Genomic DNA, 22,505 nt, shown 5'->3' with positions numbered 1-22,505 from the left:
GGAAGTTACCCTGTCAAGGCTTACAGAGTAGATTTCATCAATTACCTTGTCACCAACTGAAGTTACTCTCAGTTATACAGCTCTCATCACTGACTTTCACGAACAAGTGTCTTGGAACAATATCAGAAGACATCTACATTTTATTCTATGTATTGAAATTCTGGTGCTTGCTTCAAGGTGGGGTAAATTAAACCATTGTTCAAAACCACAGACCAATCCGATATAAAACATATATATATATATACACACACACACTGTAAGCATGTCTTTTTTAAAAACAAACAACGAACTCCACACTTCTTGAGTAACAGTAAGGTATGTTAAAATAACCAGTCAGACTTCATTCAAATGAATTAGACAACTTTTACTAAATGAAAAAACCTACATTTAAAATATGCATTTAAAACAAAATGGAATTAGAAAAGAGACTTAAATCCATTTTAAAGAACTTGCTCACTGTGTCAGAAATCAATATATCTCTTGCATTATATAATGTGCCAGTTCATAAAACGTAAGTTACCAGAATCCTCAATTTAACATTTTCAAAGACAATACTGAAGTCAAGAGTTTTACATCTACTGATGCACATTTAGAAGGGTATAAATCTGAAGCCTTCCCCCAAAGAATCTTACAATTTTGACAATATTCAGTAAAAGCTTTTGTAGTTATATCCAATAAGTATTGCATCCTAAAGCATCACAAATCTGTGCCTTTCCTTTATCCTACTATAAATTTTGTATCTTCTCTGTATCTTGCCATTTGCCAATGTTAACTCTTAAGAAAGGAGAGAACTGAAAAGAAATACTGCATAACTCTTGATCATGTACAGAAATTATTGCTACTATAGTACACTACAAAGCAGAAGTCTATACAATAGTATATGAAATTTGATCATGAAAATCCAAAGGATATAATCTTTAGTGACATAAGCCTTATAATCATGTTGGACATTCATATAGCAGTTTCAGCTCACCACTCGTCAGCTAGCCTATTGTCCGTTGATGAACATCCAACTGAAACACACCCCCTTATGAAAAACAATGTCAGCTTTCAAAGGCTTAGCAAATAAGGATCTTCATGTTCTGTGGAACTATGTAAGATGAATTTTGATGCAGGTAGGGAGTTACCTGGAAGCTAAGCATGCCAAAGGTGTTTCATGCTAATAAAACTAAAGCCAAGGTACCACATAATCAAGTTACCAACTAATAGGCAATACCATTTTTGTCCTATCTAAGTTAAATGAAGTGCCATAGCACAGTGTAACGTCAATAATTTAAAATAGTGTAGTGCACAAATTCATTGTGTGGCAGTTTAAGTTAAAAAGTCAAGACAGGTTTTTCTGTCTCAATTTGTCTTGGCTGTCAAGCTGTCCAGTCTGGGCATTTTGGACTTAGTTTGCCTTTTAATCACTACCATACTATAAACTTTGCATTATAATGGGGCACACATTTGGGCGGCATTATTATGAACAACAGGGGGCTAGGGGGAGGATAAGAGATCAATGGCTGTTCTAAAAAGCCCCTTCCTTATTTCAATTTCAGAGAGAGAGCTGGAAAATAAGACTAGATACCATATTCGCATCATTCTAGCTACAAAATAACCAAAGTAAAAGCAATCAAGCAACAATAAGACCACATTACACAAATGGAACATCATGCTCTCATCTGGTTTAACTATTACATCAAGTTTTACCTGGGATGTTGGTCAACTTTAAAAACCGTGGTAAATGTGAATATGTAGTTGCAATAGTTTCTTCCTAATACTTTTTTTACTCTATGCTGGATATTAGAACTTGGAGCTATACTTGTTACAATACAGTGTCGCACATCTTTCTACTAGAAAAAATTAATAAAGATCCTTTACCCGTCTCTTTAAGTTAAACGTGTGACATCATAAAGGGTGTCAAATGGCTGGATGGTTTTACAGTGCACACTTATTATATACTGTAATATGGAGTTTTGTCCTTGACAGATCTGATGGTGTTTCTACATTATTCCTTTCTTCACCTCTTCTTCGGTGGATTAGCTGTGCGAGGTGGAGTGACTGGACGCCCAGAATTCAGTCCACCATACTGGTACTTGGCTTTCTTTTCAGATGGTTTCAATATCTTAGAGAAAATAAAGAAGTTCTTTTGAGTCAGTGACAGCTATGAACATTTCAAATACTGTTAAGCCAACATGAAGCCTCATTCAGCAGGAACAAGAGGGGTGACGGTGTGTGTGTGTGTGTGTGGGAAAAGAAATCACATCACAATCCTACAAATTTCTTAATCCTACATACAACAGTAATACTACTTCTAAATCCTTCTAGTTCTACCACTATGTTGGGGTGGAAAAGAGAAAGAAAAGGGGCTGAAAACTCATCTAAGAATGAGTAGGAATTAAAATCTGATCAGAGTAACCACACTAAAAGGGTCCCAATAGTTCATTAGTCTGCATAATTAGGTACTCTGATCACTAGGTATGACTAAAAAGAATAATCCAATTAAACTTTGAAATAAGCATCTGAATAGAGGGAATAACTTAATACGCAGGAGTCTGGAAAACAGCAAATCCCACACAGTTCTCTGGAGAGCAGGTGGTTTGCAGTTCTAATTGTCCACAGACACCAGAGTGGCTGTGCAGTCCTTTTTGTAGCTCAGGTCTATTACCCTAGACTAACCATAAGCATGTCAACAAGCAGACTAACTCAGTCCATACAGCCCAACACCTAAAGGAATACTTAATATACAAATATATCATACCTGAAAGGAACACATCAGAGTTTCATCCACACTCATCATGCCCCCCGCATTGTCAAACTCTCCACAATAATTTGGAGCTGAGAATAGGGTGACCAACTGCCGTTTAGCAAAGAATTCATATCCATCTTCAACCACCTGTCAACACCAGAGAAATCAATACAGCTCACTTTTTTTTTTAAAGAAAAAAGCCAGTCTTGAGGCAAATAGGACTTATATTAAAGAGATGACAAGAACTCTTCAAAAAGGTATTTTATGTCTTGGCTTTCAGACAGGACAGGTTCAGTCATTTTGTCTTATCTGGACACTGAATGCCAAATCAGGTAGCTCAACCTGTCTGACACTTCCAATGTTAAATATGCATCAGCTTAACTGTTCAATGTTTTCATACTTGAAGGCCTATTATGCACTGCCAGTTTAAGGATTCCCAGCATTTTATGGTTTATACACAGAATTTGGATGTTTGACCTGTTAGTTCAGAGTACACAAGGTTTGAATACCATCTTCATTGCAACTGTAACTGTTAAGTTTCACTTACACTGGTGCTGATTGTACAAACCAAGTGTAGGCTTTTTAATAATTTTGATGCTCTAAAAGCAAAGTGCTTCTGCCTTATTTTCTCTACGAGCATAATTCACCTTTAAAATAGTGCAAGTAGTATGATTCATCAGGTAAGGATGTTCCCTCTTCCCCAAAACTTACAATGTAGTGAAACGAGTACACCAACTGCTCACTTTGGTCCAATCACCGTGGTCTTTTAAAAGATGTCACACTTCTTTTATAAAGAACTGAAGTTACTACACGAATACAGGAAACTGGTAGCTATCTTGATCAGCAGTTGAAATCTTAATATCCATTCCACACACTGGCTAATCTTCTCTAATGTTTTAGCAGTAAAATTGCAAGGAGAAATATTTAAGTGTTCTGGTAGTATACCCAAGCCTAACAGTGACACAGAATAAAAAGCCTGTTTCGCAGCAGGAGAGAGCTTTTAAAATTGACTAAATAATGAAACTGAAATGTTATACAGGAAATTGAAACCTGATGTCCACCTAACTAGGACACTTGCTTAAAGTAACTTAATAAAAATTGAAAAAAGTGTACTTAAAGATTGGCAATGCCAAAAATAACCTTGCTTTCTACACATTTCAGTAAGTCAAACAATCTATGCCAAAGTACTCTATAGATAGTTGAACCAAAATGAAGGCAACAGTGAAAGCTTTTATGTACAGACTTGTTTGTAGAAACATTCAAATTGCATTTAATACTTCCATGAAGCAAAGCGGAGATCATTTAAGCCACAACTACCAGAGAACTGATTACTGCTGAAATGCAAGAACTCTGAAACTTCATTGTAAATCTCAAATTCAAGTCACTTTGTCACTTCAAACCTGGACACTTTACTTCTAATGTTCATATACAACAGTCTAACAGTACACAGGCAATACAAAAGAAAGATCGTGGGGAAATCTAGTGTTAGTATTTTACTTCACTGACATTAGACACTCAGTTCAATATGAGTCAACAGAAGGACACAGCCTTATAGTCCCTTTATTAGGAAGATCTTTTTTTCTAAAAGTAACACAATGCAAAGTAAGTTTCAAATATATCCTACTGATAAGCAGCACCAAAGGGGCGGAAAGTCTGAGAGGTTTTAAGAAGCAACAGCAGCATAAATTCATACCTGGTGAGCTCGACAGATCAAATCCAGATCGTGACGATTCAGAAATTTACTGACCACATCAGCACCAAAAGTGAAAGAGACCCCACGATCATTTTCACCCCAACCTTGCACATCTTTGTCTGGGTCAGACCACAGCAGGTCACACAGCAAGCCTTTGAAAGATAATACAAGTGAAGATGCTAGTCTTAGGAGGTATCATGCTATAATGTAAAATAGTTTCATTGTAATTACCAGAGCAGCTCTCCTAAAGAAAATAAGTCTTAGCAACAAATACAGCAATACTTAAGGTGCAATTAAGACCAAAGATACAGTCTGCGTAAGTCTGGAGATTTTTTTCCCTGCTCACCACTGAAAGTACCTTCAGATGAAACAAGTCAGAGCCCAACAGTTCTCTGAAATAATATTTAATTGTAATATTCAGCACATTTAGAATGAGCATTTGAGGAGTTTAAAAATACTGCAGTGGGTACATTTTAAAAGGCAACCATCAATTTCATAGCTCACCAAGAAAGCTTAGTTTGAAAGCTGCAGTAAATTTTAAAATCCCATGCAAGGCCAGTCATAAATATAGCAAATAAGCTTGTACCACAACCTTCTGAACATGGAACAGCTTTGATTCTTACCTTTCTTACTATACATGAAGAACCTTATGTGACTAAATCAAAATTTAACATGGCAAAATTCTGATATATTGTTTCAGGTTGCACTTTCAGTTTGCTTGGACCACTGTTGACTTTTCAAAAACCCTCATGCCAACCAGTCTGGAATCTAAATTAGAACAATAAACCTCTCTGGCATTTTAGCACTGGTCAAGATGTTTTTTCTGCTGCCAACAAAAGGTCAGCTAACTCTGGAGTTAAAACTGGGTACTAAAAAAAATTCTCTAGATCAACTGCAATGCCTTTATACATAGAACTTTCAAAGCATTTTCACATGAGAAAGAACCAGGCCAATTCAACTACAACACAAAACAAAACACATTCAAAATGTATTTCATAGTTTTCCATGAAATTGTACTTTCTTCACCTGTGAAGACTAATCCTTAAGCATTTAAATACTTATGAGCCTTGTTTCACAGTCTGAAAGAGATGCCAGCAGGCTCCTTTATCTGGCACTCAGAAGTTTGATTTACAATTACACATGGTTATTTGCTAAACAAAATATTGAAGACAATATTTCTTAAGTAAGAGATCCTTCAAGTTGTAACCAAGCAAAACTAATGTCTGAAACCTATTGTGCAACTAGATCATTTTGTATTTACATACAGCTATCCAATGGTCTTTGCTGCCAGTCACAGTTCCTCTCTAGCAGAGGCTAAGATTTTATTTGCTTTTAGAAGACAAAGAATAGAGCAAGTACAACTGCATTTTAGATAAAATATTTATCTGGAAATAAACTACTGAATACAGACAGCAAATGACAAACTTACTTTACTAAAATTTAGTTCTTTATTGAATAACAGGTTTTTCCAAACAGAGTAGTTGCACTGCAATCCCTAATGGTTTCTTGTAACGAATCTCCAACAAGTGACAGAAGCTGCTCATCTCAGCTGCTTAGGAAGTGCTTCTCTTCTCTCCCCAAAATCAAATAATCTTTAGGGTTATACACAGCAATAGGCAAATCTGTTCTATAATCTTTAGCAGTGGTGTAACAGAATCCTGCAACAAGTTTGTCTAAACTAAACTATGCTGCCCAAGTAGGTTTATATTTTCATATGCAGCATCTACCATTGCAATAGCTTAGACTGAGCAGCAGCATACCATAACACAGATGATATGAGGCATTCAAGATTACACAAAAGAGGGAGTTAGTTTCCTAATAAGCAAATGGTTGGCAACACTGACCAAAACACATCATTTATACCTTGGCCTCACAAAATGCAAATACTTCAAACAGTTACCGAAGGCAAGTGATTTAAGTCGGAATACAGTCAGATTTGAGCGAACAGCTTTCAAACCCCATAAAAGTACCACCAAAATAAGAGGTCTTTAAATTGCAGTTGAGGTTGAAATGGCTTTTTTTCATCAGGCTGGAAGAAACTATCATAATGATCTAATCTTCTCAGCACAAGCCACACAAACATCTACCAAGAATTTCTGTACCAACACATTCACCAAGTGACATCCCTCCACAAAGGGACAGCTTTTAAGGACTTGTAACTTTCACAGAAGTGAGACCACTTCAGTTTATTTTTCATTTTTCCACAAGATTTACTTCCATTCTGTAATATTGGTTCCCTTAAGCAGGTCCAAAATGCCAAGACCTATGTCACTGTACCACATGCACACATGCCTCTGATGGGACATTTTTTTACCTCTGCTGCTAAACATCCAGCTATTGCTTCTGAAAGCAAAGTTAAGACTGCAAACCACTCTGTAGATCAAACGCCTGTTTTTAAAATCTCTGTATTTATTTTTAGGAGGTACCAAGAATACATATGATTTCAGTGGAGTGTCCATGGAAACCAGAACTACATTCTGCAAGGGCATTCCTGAAGTGGGGGTGGCTCAAGCAGTAGTATTAGCCTGTTGAATAGAACTGCCTTTTCTGAGAGCTCTGATAAACATAAAGATCGACTCATTTGTACCGACATTTATTTGGTTATGCATTCAGTGAATTATACGTAGCATAAAAGGAAGAACAACGTAGTAATGTATACTACAGAAACACTCATTTACCAGTCTAGTAATGCTTCTCAGTGTCAAGTGTGTATATACCAGCTTGCACAGAAATGTTGTTTAAGGGACAGTAGATATATTAATATATTAGTCGCTGAATTACTCTTATGTATCAGCACTGAGGAACGTTACAGGAAGTAGAATTCTTCTATTCTAACGTTTAACTGTAACTGTAATTTGTGTTTCAAGAAAAGGTTTAGATGTGATCTCCTCTGAAAGTTAATTTCAGACCACTGTTGAAATCAACACTTAAAAAATATCCTGTTGTACTGCTTGACAGTCTTTTCAATCCACTAGTAACAAAATTTGGAATAAATGGGACACTGAGGAAGACAATTAAACCATTCAAAAGAATATTATACAGAAAGCACTGGCAATTTGCATTCAACATCTATATACAAAGTATTAATGCATTAGTAGAAGAAATTTCAAAATTAGCACATTGATATAAGCAATTGAAATCCCAATTGCAGTGAAGTAGGAGCTATACTTTACAAATTTAAAGAGGAAGAGGACATGGCCCCAAGTAGAGAGAAGCCCAAATACTTTAAATAATACTCAGCAAGCTTTAAACAGTTATGTTCTTTGATAGACTAAAAGGTTTGGATATGCCTAACCAAGGCAAGAAAAAGAACTAGCTGTTTGGTTTCATTTGATCTTTCATTAGATTTCTAAGTTTGTTTTAAGGCAAACTTGTGGATAATATATGTAAACTTGGATAATGTATCCTACTCTTATGACAAGCAATAACAACGTGGGCAATAGCCTCTAACATATCAGATAACTTAGCCATCATAAGTAACAAGACTCACGCCCTGCACAGACATCAAGGAATACTGTACAGTGAACAGAGGTTGTGTTAAGTCACTGCATTGCCTGTACAGAAATTTATTAAACCTGTTTCATCAAGACCTATTTACAGTAAATTCCATGTCACTCACCTGTGTCAGGAACATCTGTAGGTCTCATAATTCTCCGGATCTGCTCCATTGACTGGAGATCTGGAGACAGTCCTGCAAGTACAAGAAAACAAGTGACTTATCTACGTATTTTACCTGTAAAAAGGGTTCCAGAAAACACACAATTAGAGGTTCAAAGTGATACAGCATCCATCGTTTCCACTGTAATATAAACAAAAGACAGTTTGCTATAAGACAATTAAGTTCCTGAACCGAGGGACAGAGAATAACACAAGTGAAATTAGCAAGGGGTTTTACTTGTTTTCCTACCATCCTTTTAGCCACACAGCACAGAACTCTACGGTTAAGTATGTTCTCTTTAACAGCTTACTAGAGAGAACCAGTGAAGGATAGCATTCCCATTATCTAACACAATTAAACTGGATGCAGATGACCTTCTTTACAACCACCCTTATAAAAGCTAAAGGAAAATCCCCTACCCAGCTTTAAAAGACCACAAGCCAAAGCAGCCTGCAGGTATGACTGGAATCACAAGTCACATCACTGTATTTCAGTGTTTTTCCACACATCAGCTGAGCAGCAGTCACTGGATGATGTAAACAAATACTAGACTGTGCAACCGCAATAGATAAGGAGCACAGAGGCAGTCATCTACTACAGCTCAGCTGCTTAGTCATTTATAAGACCATAGTACCTTGATTACTCAAAAAATCATTTATCACAAAGACACAGCTCTTTTTGTATAGTTTTGCCATATTAACATCTAATTACAGCCAAAGCATGGGATTCCAAAGCCACCCTTTGAACAGTTTAAGAACACACTCTTAGAGCTTTTCTACTTGAGGCATACAGGCATGAAAGAGAGCCTACTAGATGCTCTGGCATCTTAACATGTCCTTAAATAAGGCTCCTAGTGACTTAAATGACTTAGGCCAAGATTACCCAATTAAGAAAGTTGCAAATTTGGAAATAGAGCATGAAGACCTAATTTGTTATGAAACATATTTCATATTAACAAGCCATATCCATTCGACTCAGTCCAGAACTATGAAAATGATAGAAGAAAGCCTGTCTTTGGAAAGGAGTCACCGCATAAAATAATTTCAGCTGACACCAGGGTTTGCACAGTGGCAATGTATGTGTTACAGGAACAATGACTCCAATGCATTAAAGACTTGAGGAATTTTTCTTCAAGTTTTAAGATTTTAGATTAGTTTTGTTGAGGCAGTCTTATGATAAAAGCCTTTATCCTCAGCTTGTTAAAGCTGTCTTCACAAGATTACCTTGAGGTTGTGAAGGATGGCAGAAGTCTTACATTAAATACCATATCAAAAGAGTTTTAGTCAATTCTACTTACACAACAATACAGGGACACTAATATAAATTCAAGTAGATAATCAGCTTTTAAACTTTGACCAACCTACCTCTTCTCCTTCCCCAGAACACATCTATTTGCATGCAGATTACATCAGCACAAAGGCATGTGGATTCTACTCTGATTCTACTCAGCACCACACCCCGAGATAGTAATGGACAACCTCAGCGAAATAAGCACGACCAGTTTGTGACGTTCTATGAGGTTACAGCTCTCACTGTTTCAGGTTGCACCCAAAACATGAAGTTCTTTAAAAGAAAAGATGTTATTACAAACTATGTCTCAACTCTGTAGCTGTTAATTTTTGTGCTATTTTACACCATCGTAAAATGGCAAAACCCCACAAAACTGCCTGCATGTTTGTAAATCTCTTTGTAACCAGCCAAGAGGTCTTTTCCCAAGTATCTTCCTAACTCCTCCTGCACAAAAAGAAATAGCTAATGTCTCAAATTCAGATCTACAGACAAAAGTTTTACATGACCAGCATTAAATGATCGAAATAAGAATGCAAACACAGGCTACTAAAGCTCAGTCAAGCTGCTGCCACTACAGTGATTGCTGCAACCTGTGTACTGAAAGAAAACTGAAAAGTACACAATTGAATTAAGTTGTCTTGTCACATAATGACAGCTAAGCACATAAAAAGTATCTTTCAGTATACTAGCTTCTTGAAGAGTAAGAACACCCCTTCCCTAAGAGAGAACAGAAACAAATTGTCATTACTCCTGGCAGTCTCATCAAATCCAGGCTCCAGATGTGAACCACTCCCTAATCAGGTGGAACTGGTAAAGTAAGAGTGATGGTTACTTATTTTTATAGTGTAATACAGGAAGCTCCTTGGGTCTCTTTGGATACCATGTAAGATTATCAAGTAGACTTCACCTTCAACATACATTTCATTGTCATTAATGTCACAAGAAAAACAGAATTTCAGAGCTTGAAAATATTACATAAATCCAGTATTGTACTAAACTAACATAACTCCCATCTCAGAGCTTAAATCCAATGTGATAAGACCAATGTGTTCCATCAACATGACACTACAACATGGACTTAATTTATGGAAACTTGAAAGTAATCACATAAGGTCTCTAAAGATTAGAACTAGAGAGCGGTGTCATAGATAAGAGGACAATACTGTACAGAATACAAAGCAGAGCAAGAGGGGGAAGTTGGGAATGGTTATGGAATAAGCTTTAATGAAGTGAGACAAAGAACAAAGGCAGAAGTAAGTTGAGAGGACTGCCTTAAGAAAAGGCCAAAATATGACTTGAGTGAGCAACGTGGAAAGACATGGAAGAAAGAGGGAGGTGATGGGAAGGATACAATGAAAGATCCTTTCAGCAGCATGAACATTTGGAGACAGGGATGGCAAGAGAGGTTGGATTTATATTGTGAGATAGAGAACTCAAACCAGCAGGTGCCCAGAAAAGTCTAGGCAAAAAAGCTGACTCAGAATTTTAAGCTACTGTAGATAGCCTACTGGGGTAAGTTAGGTGCCTTTTGTTTTACTATGTTATGCGGTTTTGCAAAGTTTTATTATATATCCCAGAGGACAATTTTTAAAAAATAAACTATGCAAAAATGCGCAATATAGTAAAAAAGGCACCTACCTTATATCTACATGCTAGCTTCAACCTCCAGCAGAGTTGAATGGTTTGTGTTGCTGTCTCAGTGTTTATTATAGTAGAAACATCATGAAAAGGCGTTGACAGTCCATGACTTCATGGGATCTGGAATGCAGTTTGGATAGGATGGGAGAAGAGAGGAAAAAGGGCAAAACTTATTTATGTGCTGAATGTCTACTTTCATTTATTCGGAGCACACAGCACATTTAGTAATCTTTTCACTTTATTTCACAGCCGCAGATCACTTGTGAGTGATAGTAATTTCAGTTACAGATGAAGCCTGTACAATTTAAGGGACAATTAGCATTCAATAAAGAAGTAAACATTGCTTTTCATAAGAGGATCCTTAAAGCATACTATGCACAAAATAGAAGTTTTCCTACTTGATTAAACAAGAGGTTAATCCCCCAATACATTTCTAATAAAGCTTTACTTTTTTTTTCTTGAAAAATAGCTTTCTAGGCTTCTTGCTCATAACTGAGGTCTCAAGTGCATATACACACAAAACTATCAGTTTTGTCATAGAACACAGCATTCTACTCTACCTGCTAAGCTTCCTTGATTACCTTCTACCACCCACCTAAGCTTAATTGTTTTCCTGAAACACCACAGTATTTTGTCACCATTCATTCTGTACTGTCTCCCAAATAAAACAAAATTCAAAAAAGTATGATAGTAAAAAAGTAATTCCTTCACCAGCTTTTTTGGAAACAAATTTATTACATGGTTTTAGCCACTGTTAATTGGCTACCTCGTGCAGAAGTGATTTTGTATCTCACATGCTTAAAATATGAGATCTAGCTCATAAGATAGGTACCAGTTCTTAAAAAAGAAAAAGACACCACACTGACTGAGAACAAGATGAAAAGATGACCTGTGAGAAAACAAGTACTTTCTCTAACATGTCAATGCTACCTGGAGACTGGCAGACTCAACTGTCTATCACTGCATTAATTCTGTATTTACAGAGACATGACAATACCTCGGAACATATTATGTATAAGACTGATAGCTTATACTAGCAGGCACTGAAGGCAGCAGCTTTCAATACAAGACACAAGAAGAGCCAGGATCATTTTTACAGCACATTCCATACAGGCAGAGCTCTTGCAGAGAGACTTGTAATTAATAAAGGCAGGATGGCAGCCACCAATACAACCTCACAAAGTCTGGAAGAATGTGCTCAGGAATTTTGGGTGCACGCTACTTTAATTCCAAATGGAGCTGTTCAGTCAAACTAGAGGTTTCTGCAGTGCTCTCACTTCCACTAATCTCTATCTCACTGACAATGCAGGTGTGACACCTGCCAGACCATCTCTAGATCACTCAGTGCAAGGCATCAAGTTGCTTATTAATGGAGGTAATTGCAAAGACAGCTGCAAAAAGGCAGGATGGCTCTTCCTGCAAGTAATTTGAAATTGCTGTCAACTGTTTGACTCTGCAAGGTCCCAAAAAACTGTAAGCATCATTGCCTGTAAAAACATGGGGAGTCCCCTTCTACAAAGAAGAGTGCCCAAGTGAGTTCCAATATTCAGAGAACTCACAAGCCTCCGTCAGATCAACACCAAACACTTTTTTCTCTACAAGAACAGGGCAGCACTGGGATAGGCACCCACAGAATGTAGATTTTCCAATAACAAAGGTTTTATGGAGTCAGAGCAAGCCACCATTAGAGCTAACCTGCTCTGATGTTAACAAATGTCTTTCTTCAAGCAGCAGGCTTGACTACGTGACCTCAGAGGTCCCTTCCATCAACATCTTATGAAACCAGCTAAAGAGGCCAAGACTACAGAGCTGGGGTTACTTGTTAAAGTTATTCTCTCACTTCACTGCTAGGGATGCCAATGTTAGCTAAGGCTGCACTGATAAATGGTAACAGCAACAAGTCATGTGGCAAATTACGCAAGAATTCTAGCATTCAGCATCCTTCAGAGGGGGACATACCGATGGGAATACTTACAGATGCGCTTACCCCTCAGGCACAGAGGGCCATGTGTATGAGGTAAGAATGACATCTGACTGCTACCAGGTGCACAGAAAAGGACAAGGCATAAGTGACCTTTACAGACAATATAAGGTTAAACACCTCCAGCTAAATCCACACTCCATTTCGTATAGCATTAACGCAAAGATCAGTTTAGACACAGCCTTTAAAAGCAGTCATCAGCTTACCTCCATGACAACAGAAGATCTTCTCATCCACAATGGCTGCAATAGGCAGACAGTTAAAACAGTCTGTGAAGGTCTTCCACAGCTTAATGTTAAATCTCCGCTTGCCTACAAGAACAGCGTGCGACATTAGGAAGAGAAGGTTGTTTTCTTAAAGCCAGCCTGCAATACATATCACAACCTGACCAAAAATGTTAGCAAACTCTTCACAGGGCTTTATTTCTGCTAGCATACTTACGTTTATCTCCTGCAACATCATTTCAAGGACAGCAGAAGAGCAAATAATAATTCTCTAGAGTGACTTTAACCTTGGTTTGAAATGTACTTTTAGAAAGTTTCAAAGCAGGTTCACAGAATATTGAAATCCTTGCAGTACAAGAGTCACTACTAGAAGTGTCTCCAAAATACTGTATTAGTCTATAACAGTCTTTCAAAAGAAATAGGTTTTGCTTACATTCATCATAGAATCCATAGATCCGATTGATGCTAGCACACTCGTGATTTCCTCTTAAGAGAAAGAAGTTTTCCGGGTACTTGATTTTATATGCCAGTAATAGACAAATTGTTTCCAGAGACTGTTTGCCTCTGTCTACATAATCTCCAAGGAAAAGATAATTAGCTTCTGGTGGGAATCCTCCATATTCAAATAATCGAAGCAAGTCTGTATACTGACCATGAATATCACCTGAATAAGAAAATGTTTACCAAGGATTAGAGCAAGAACACGAAGAGTACACAAATCCAGAACTTAAGTCAGCTAATCACTTTTTATTAACTCATCTTAAAAAAAGCATTAATATTTCCTTTAAAAACAGACTGGAAATAGCTATCAGAAAGGTGAGAACTATGTTAATATTACAAACTGAAGTACTCACTAAATGTAAATAACCCACACTATCTGCAGACTGCTATGTCAGTTATTAAACCAATCTGAAAACCAAAAGCTACAGAAGTCTTCACAATTAAGCTTAAGCTTTCTAACCAAGCTCCAGCTTGTTCAAATTAAAACAAGGTCAGAAAGACAACCTCTAATTGAACAGTTACATGGCCAGGAAGCGAATGTATTAAGAAAAAGTTAAGTCACATTATTTACTGCAAAAACAGATCAGTAAAGAATCTAGATAGACTGGAGAGAAACTGAACACTGTGCTGGCAGAGGGCACTTCAAAGCTCAACTGCTTGTCCTCCCATAACATTGCTGTACTAAGATTCCCATCTTCCAGCATTTAGGGTAACTCCTCCTTTGATGCAATTATTCATATAAAAACAGTACAGAGACTCAAAGACCGATATCCCTTACAAGATATTCAACCCTGCAGGTATATCTTAGGAAAAATAACTGCCACGTTATTCATCACACTGCCAGCTTTAAAATTAAGCAGGCTTTCCATGAAACAGCTCTGTGTGGCAACTACAACACCACAGTGTATCATATCAGACTAGCCAAAACTAACTATCTGTAAGCTGCCCATAAGTTCACAGAAGATACCAAAGCTGCTCTACAGTAACTTGTAGAATACATGCAATGTATTCCAGCTGACTGTAGAATTCATTACCAAAGTGACTGAATGCAAAAAAGCTATGCAAGAAGCCTTCAGTACAAGCTGCATGCTGTTTGAATTTAGTACCTCCTGGTCCCTTATGCTAAGCATTCCATAAATGCGTTTTCATTTTTGCTGCTTGTTCAGTGGCAAAATCCCGACTTGGTTAAGCACGAGGTATTCTCCAGTAGGGCGCTAGCTACTACGGCCTTAAAAAAGAAAAAACCCAACACACACATCTCAAACTTTTTCCATAATCTTCTCCATAAAAAAGAAAAAAGCTTTCCAAACCCGTATGCTCTCCAGTTCAATTCTTAAAGCATAGAGCGGTAAGAAGAGTACATAGCTATATTCTTCTTTACTCTTTCCATGAGAAATGCAATACTTCCTCCTTTAGGCAGCCATTCTTCCGTAACTATTTCTCACTCAGGGAGAGGAATCACTTCCCAATTTTCTTCTAGTAACAGGGAACATTAGCCACTACCCAATTCCAGACACAATCTGAAGTTTCAAAATCATTTTCACATATGTTGCAACAAGAATGATTCCTATTCTACTTGATATTTAGAAAGCTCTAGGTCACAACCAGAAGAAAACATAGAAGACTCCTCAACAAGTCATTGCTATGCTGAGTCTAGTACTCCAGAACTACACTATCAATACACTCCCCAGACTTGACCACCACCAGCATTAACTACCAAGTAAACATACTACAGAAAGAATATTATAATTGTGTTCATTGTCTAGAACTACCTTCAGTTATACACGAGCCAGAGGGACCAAAGCACTTAAAGGGTAAAGGAACATTTTATAGAAACAATTTTGTAAAGGGACGAAAGCATTTACTATTCCATTCAAGGCACTTGGCATTTTAAAATAAAGCTTCATATGGGCACAAGTTGAATTGAAGTCTACCAGATACAAAGCCTTACAGTAAAAACCGCACCTATTTTAAAATGGATGTTTACATAAGAATATCTTTCATCTTACATTAAAATACAGCCATTCAAGATGTAAAAGCTTATTTTGAACTGACTTGATTACAAGACAAGACAATCCCATAATGGTTCCTCAGGCATTGCCTGAACACACTAAAATAGTAGTTCAAAGCAGTACAGCTGCATATTTTGCTTTTGGTGAAAGCGATCATCTTTCTTCCACTTTTATCTAAATGCATCTGACAATTGCTCTAATATTAAATTTAGATGCATCTGACACTTCCTGGTGCTATCACTGTGTTTGGAATCCGATTTAAAAATAACAAATGCCTTATTTAACTGTACATTTGCTACCCTATTATTGTGCACCTAAAAGTCCTTTCAACTGTCTTGATTTAAGCAAATGAAAAACTAACTTTGAAGGAGGCTAATTATAATTTGCAGACCTTGACTTATGCACAGTCTAAATATTTAATTTGATTTTCATTTTTTTCTTTATCTAGGAATACGATGAGACTAGTGCAGTCTTTTCAGTGTAGTATAAACACAACATGGTAAAGCTGGATTTTACCTTCAACTTTATGTCATTAGGCAAGCTGGTTCGGTTTTTCCTCCCCACCCTACCACGCAATTAGTCATTTAAAAATGACTTTGCCATTAGCGCTTTTTTTTTTTAAAAAAAATTGGTAATATCCTCTCTTAATGTAAGAAACATTGCTACATTAGGTCTGCCAGGAAGAAGCCTAGGAAGACGCTAATCTATCTTTGAGCATGTTAGTTAACAACAAATTCAAAGACTGCTTCAATTTTAATACTATGAAACTTTACGAAGCCTAATTCAAGAAATTTTATGCTTTCTAAGACTGCGTCTGCTGTTAATAACTTGAGGGATGATTACAAGCCAGTATTTACAATACTTCTGTAACAGTTCTTAACAAGCTTGCATACCTATTAACAACAGCATACTTTTGAATAAGTCTAGCATCTTGTAAAGGCTTAGAGAGGTAAAGAACACACACATTTTAGTTTTATCCATATTTGACAACAATAACCATGTTTGTTAAAACTTGCTATAAAGCTCAAGGAACTTATTACATGGTAACTAAGCCTAATTTAACAGTCTGCATCCAGTTTCATTTTTTCAATTGAAAGACTAACAAATGCTTTCTCCAACACTATTTTTGAAGTGTTCCACTTCACAACATGTAAAGATCTTGGTTTTGCTTATGCTTTGAAGAGAGCAACTACAACATTAAACATTTGCTTTTAAAGCAGCTAACTGCTTTTTGAAATAGTGATTGAAAGAGTAGCAGCTCTGTGCAAGCAGTCCCTAGGGAAGTACAATGGACAGGTGGTAAAATTTGCAGAAGATGAGGGCACAAGCATCTCTTATTGCCAACAGAACTTGCTCCTAAATAGTACTGGGAACATCAGCAATCTACCAATTGTTAGCTGCCTTTTCTTGACTTAATCCAATCTAAGTTGAAAATTACATTTAAGATTGTGAAGACCTCACTCTAATCCGTATCACCCAAGTCAAGGTCACTTGCCTAGCTCGGTATCCTTCCAACCCACCTAGCATACAACTAGATTAAAATACCTACATAAAACACACACATATGAAGTTTACATACCACAAATTTTCAGAGGTGCCTCTAGTTCCAGGAGAATAGGCTGGCTAAGAAATATTTCCCGTGATTTTATGCACAAGCCCCGAACTTCTGCTTCGGTCATCTGAACGATCTTCCCAGGACGACATCCTCGTACTGAAATGAGATGTTTAACAATTGAAGGTAACTATCACACAGATACACAGCAACAGGGAAGGGCAGATAAGCTGTATTTGAAATCTATATTTGACAAAAAGCCAGCAGCACACTCCAACATATCTACCAAGTATGTTGGAATTACGTATTCCAAAGAATTCTAAAATTAATCTCTGATACTGTGGTAATCTGTGCTTAAAGGTCTGTATGCATTCCTCTTAAATCAGGTTCTCAGAAGAGAACAATTTAAGCCTTACTTTCATCTACATTTTGATAAATAGCAACTTCAAAAAGTATTTAAATTAACAATCCCACTATGTTAGAATAATCCCAATAAGCAAAAAGACCCTGAGAATGGAAATCCTGAACACACTTTCACATTATCACAAAATAAACTTATTTAGGACTGTTGAGTTCAACAGAGCTAGCTAAATACAAGGAAAAAACCACAGGCATGTTTACATTTTTGGCAGCTGAAACTGCCATATTAGGAACATCATACTAAAAACTATGAAAGTTTGATGAAACTTTCATTCATATATAATGACTCTTGAGTTATTGGAACCTTTAAGTCCAAACAATGACATTCTAATTGGAATAAAATTTAATTCCTAAACCAATAAGTCAGGTACTCAGACCTATATTTAGCACTAAGTTTTCAAAAGCATTCACATGTCATTGCACTCCAACCAACATCCTCTGGCAAGTTTAGCTGCAGCTGCTTCTTTCCACAAATATCTATATGATTCCTGTCAGAGGCTTTAATGTGTCTTTAATGAGGCAGTAAAATAGAACAAATGCATCTGTGCTTTGGCTGATCCAGTTCAGTCTTGCATCTCAGCATAAACCAAACTTCAGAGCTCAAACTAATAAGCCAGAAAGTATCAGTGTCTGCAACAGACGAACATCCTGTTCTGCTATCTGCTTTAGATGGAAGCAACATTCAGCATTAAACCATGGTAGTACCTACAAGAAAAGGTGGTATGAAACTTTAGCAGTTCAAATCCAGGTGCTTTCAAACTTAAAGACAATAAGACATTACTTCGTAAAAATTTTAGCTGCAACTTCAGGAAGTCTAATAAGATAAATTTGCAAATAGAATAGCAAAAACTAGTTCTTCATGCATAAAGTAAGTTCCTGGCTTGCCTGCTTCCCTTCTCCAAAACAGAAGATTAAGCTTGCAACTTTTTAAAAAAATTAATATAACCTCCCTTTTCCTTTTCTTTACACTTAGGTCCAGAAAACATACTTTACAGAGGAGATCAGTATCACTATCTACATTGTGCAATGAGGAAAAAAGGATATGAGGGGCAACAGTTTGTCCTAGGTCACCTAGTACTACAGTCCAAAGTGTTAAGCTCAAAAAGCTCTGCTCTGGTTATCACTGCATACTTCTCCTAGTCTAACTGCACATCTGACCATTGCAAAACTGTGCTTTTAATTTTTATTTTTTATTTTTAATAAACACCATACAGACTTGTTAAACTGATGTTAGGAAGCAACCACAGGAACATGTGAAAAGGCAGAAATGAAGAATGGATCTCTCAAGCAGGGAAGAGAAGATGCAAAACTAGATCCTGGGACAGCCACTTTGAGTGCCAAAATAGCAGGAGGGCTAGTCTGCCTACAGCAAGGATACACTGGAAATACTTCGCTCATTAGAATCCCACAAGAACAAGGCTGTGGCATACAGGACTTCTTTCAGTGAAACTCTGAATCAGTACCAGGTGATATTTACCATATGGTAAATCACATTCCTTTTGCTAATTAAGACTCCGGCTATACTTGAGAAAGCAAACAGCTTTTCAGTAACACTTTTTTGTTGTTATTCCTCATGCATTAAGATGTTGGCTTATGTATTAAAAGAATACAAAGGCAGACATTAGACACAATCAAGGTGACCAGAAAACAATAAATGCCTACAGGCTTCTATTTCACCACATCTCAAATATCTACTAAATGATGCACTTAGATACATCTTCAGCCCCATGGGGATTATTAGCAAAAAAAAAAATAAAAATCTCGGGCTTGACAGCTTTTCACAGGACTCGACTATCCAATTTGTGAGGTACCAAAATGCTCCAATCTCCACCTTTTCAAACACTTGCATTCCGGTAGCTTATAATGATCCCTTTCATAGACCAGGAACTCATTTTGATAGGCACAATAAACTGTCACTATACATAAGAAAGCTCCCACCTGAAAGAGCAGAGTCTTAACAACACAATGGCTATCATTTTATTGAAGCAGTTGTTGTATTTTAAACCCATGGCTTATAACATCAAGGTCACTCCGAAGAGGCATGCAGCACAACTAGCTTTTCAGTCCCGTTTTCCCCTCTATAAACTGTGCATTCTTTTAACCTGTTTTGATAAGCAATGAAAATCTCCTCTGTATTTAACTACTTTCATAATATTTTGCAACACCAGAATTAAGCCATTTCATGTAGATTAAAACCAAGAATTACTTAACTGCACACTTTCTACATCCACTCTAGTTTTGGAACTCAAACCCAGGAAAGTCCACCATACACAACATCAAGGAGCACCAGACCAAGCAGAGTCCAAAATTGAGACAGCAGTTCAAGGAGGGCACTCATAATACTTAAAATAACTTTGATCCAATCAATATTTCTTAGAACACCAGTCTTTAGCTCCCTTTGAAAATCACACAGAGGTTTAAACTTGGAACAATTACTTTATAGGATTGAGGCTTTAAGTGCTGCTGGATTTTTGCGCTAAAAGACACAGTGAACATGCAGTTCCCTAACTTCAAAATTAACTAACTGCCATAGTCAGTGCATCCAGTGTCTTGATGTTAGTTCTTTACTTTTTACAGTAGAGCCTTAAGTGTCGCAAACCCTTAACAAACAAACCAACAAACAGGGCAGTAACTTATTACCATGCTTCGGATTCTCCAGATAAGGAGAGTTTCTACAACTATGGCAAGTATGTCTCTCAGAGGTGGAGACAACGCACACCTAATGATTGCAGTTACTTCCAGCCCGTGAGAAGGGTACAAATTAGGGCCACCACACCTTTGCAAAGGCACCCCCCCGCCCCCATCCGAACAGTCAGCAGCTTGACTTAGCAAACATGTTAAGCTCAGGTACCTTTGAAGAAGTACAAAGCCTAGGGTTTCATGAAAAATAATCATCAATAATACAGTTAAGAGAAGAAGTTTTCTCCCACAATCCTCTGATCATCAATAGGGGTACTACATATTGAAAAATGAGAAGCTACTGTGACCCTGGAAGCTTCAGCCCTTTACTGGATTCAAAAAGGCACTGAAAAGTTTGCCAAGTAGTGATCCAAAACAGCTGTGCCACAGCTGTGGTACAAGTACACAGGCAAGACTAAGCACAACTTTCACCAGCTTACACTACAGCTAGAATTTTGTTCAAGTTTCCTTGACTCAGCTGACCACTGCATGGATTGTTAACAAGAGCATCTCTCACCATATTTAAGTTTTTCAAAACCCAAATCCCCAAGAGCAGATTTAAGAAGGGGTTATGAGAATGAGATCAAGAGTGTAAGTCATGTTTTTTAGACTCATTTACAAATTACTATAGCTAACCATTCTTAAAACATGCAAGTCATAGCCACATGCATTGTAAAATTTGTAGCTCACAAAAAGCCTTTAACAGCATTGGGAAAACCATCATTTTTAATGGTTGTCATTTACCCAGAGCAGAAACAGAAACTCAACATTAGACATAAATTAATTCTCTTTAATCTAAGATGCAGATGCTGTAAACAAGCTTTGATTTACATAAAAGTCTTCAGTAGGGACAGCAATTCCTGTTGTAACACACAATCCCACATGCACAGTGCCATGCCAGAACAAGCCTTTGCTGCAAGCAGCTTAAAGCAGAGTGAGATAGCAGGGAATAAAGAGAATTAAAAGCAACTATATGCATTGTACTGTCAGGCTATTATTTTAGCACAATAGATCCTGTAGTAATCCAAAAGCTGCTATAATCAATATTAAAACGTTCTCTGCATCTATACAACCTTTGATAAGCAACCTTAGCAAGTCTACTAACAGCACTTAGTAATCTCAGACGAGTAGCACAGTGGCAGGAAAGAAAAACTTCAGCAAAAATAATTTTTTTTTTTTAATCCCTCCAAATTAATGCCAGAGAGTGCGGATTATGTAAGGCAATACTGGAGAGGAAGAAAACATATAATACTAAGGAAAGTAGGTCAAGAACTGGCTGTTGGAAGTTCTATGAGCATCACTTTTTGCCATACTCTTTCATGAACTGGAGACAATACGTTTAACCTATTCTGTCACACTGTTTCTGGTGTGCCTCTAAGTAACTAAGCTGCTCATTTTGTGGCATCACTAATAGAAGTTTCTTCAATTACTAAATCGGCTGAGGTATGCACAGCTGTCCTAAGCATTTATACTATGTTCTCCAATACCATGTGTCCTGTTTACTGGACAAAACACTCATGGTTTTAGGAGAACATAAAAACCAGACAGACTTCTCCTAAGTCTCAAAAAATTGGGCCAGCATTATTGCTAAGAAGTAGCTGCCTCCTTTCCCTACACTCTGCTTTTTTTGCAGGCATATGCATTTGTATGGCCACACAGTAAACTGCATCAGTGAACTGATCTTTTCTTTCTAGTACAAAGACACAACAAAACAAAAATGTAATCTAGATAGTTCCCCAAGCTGGAGAATACATCCACTGTGAACTTGGGCTAGGACTAGTGAAGGAATAAGAAGCTGCTTCTGCTTCTTTTCACAGTAGCTCCAGCCAAGCTTATTTCTGAAATTACGGCTTGAGAGATCTATTTTGCCAGAGTATATCTAAAAAAAACCCCAAAACTACAACACGAGACTGCAAGCATGCAATTTCACAAACTGCACACAAGCAATTCCCACAAACTTATACTCCCCCCCCACATTCTGTGGAACGTTTCATGATTGGTGATTAAAAACTACAACATTTAACTATTAGTTTCTTGTACTTCAAAGTAGTTTATTTGATGAGTCCTGAACAGCCTCTCAATAGTAGGAGCAGAATGGATTTGGAAGCCAAAGGTGGCATTACCTA

General features: G+C 37.2%; 1 protein-coding gene across 2 annotated transcripts in view; it reads right to left on the bottom strand.

The window, feature by feature from the left end:
* Positions 1 to 223: 223 nt before the first annotated feature.
* Positions 224 to 22,505, bottom strand: part of PPP1CB (protein phosphatase 1 catalytic subunit beta) — a 29,900-nt gene continuing 7,618 nt past the window's right edge. For both annotated transcript variants that reach the window (XM_075496245.1, XM_075496246.1), the window contains exons 2-8: positions 17,308 to 17,439; positions 13,649 to 13,879; positions 13,198 to 13,302; positions 8,044 to 8,115; positions 4,425 to 4,576; positions 2,744 to 2,878; positions 224 to 2,107 (exon numbers count right to left, since the gene is read on the bottom strand). In XM_075496245.1, the coding sequence (XP_075352360.1) occupies positions 2,003 to 2,107; positions 2,744 to 2,878; positions 4,425 to 4,576; positions 8,044 to 8,115; positions 13,198 to 13,302; positions 13,649 to 13,879; positions 17,308 to 17,439 (932 nt within the window). In that variant the 3' untranslated portion in view covers positions 224 to 2,002. The remainder of the gene's footprint in view (positions 2,108 to 2,743; positions 2,879 to 4,424; positions 4,577 to 8,043; positions 8,116 to 13,197; positions 13,303 to 13,648; positions 13,880 to 17,307; positions 17,440 to 22,505) is intronic.

This window comes from Mycteria americana, chromosome 3 (assembly GCF_035582795.1).
Source record: "Mycteria americana isolate JAX WOST 10 ecotype Jacksonville Zoo and Gardens chromosome 3, USCA_MyAme_1.0, whole genome shotgun sequence".
NCBI lineage: Eukaryota > Metazoa > Chordata > Aves > Ciconiiformes > Ciconiidae > Mycteria > Mycteria americana.
The sequence above is the reverse complement of the archived record's forward strand: the minus strand, read 5'-3'. Positions and strand labels throughout refer to the sequence as shown.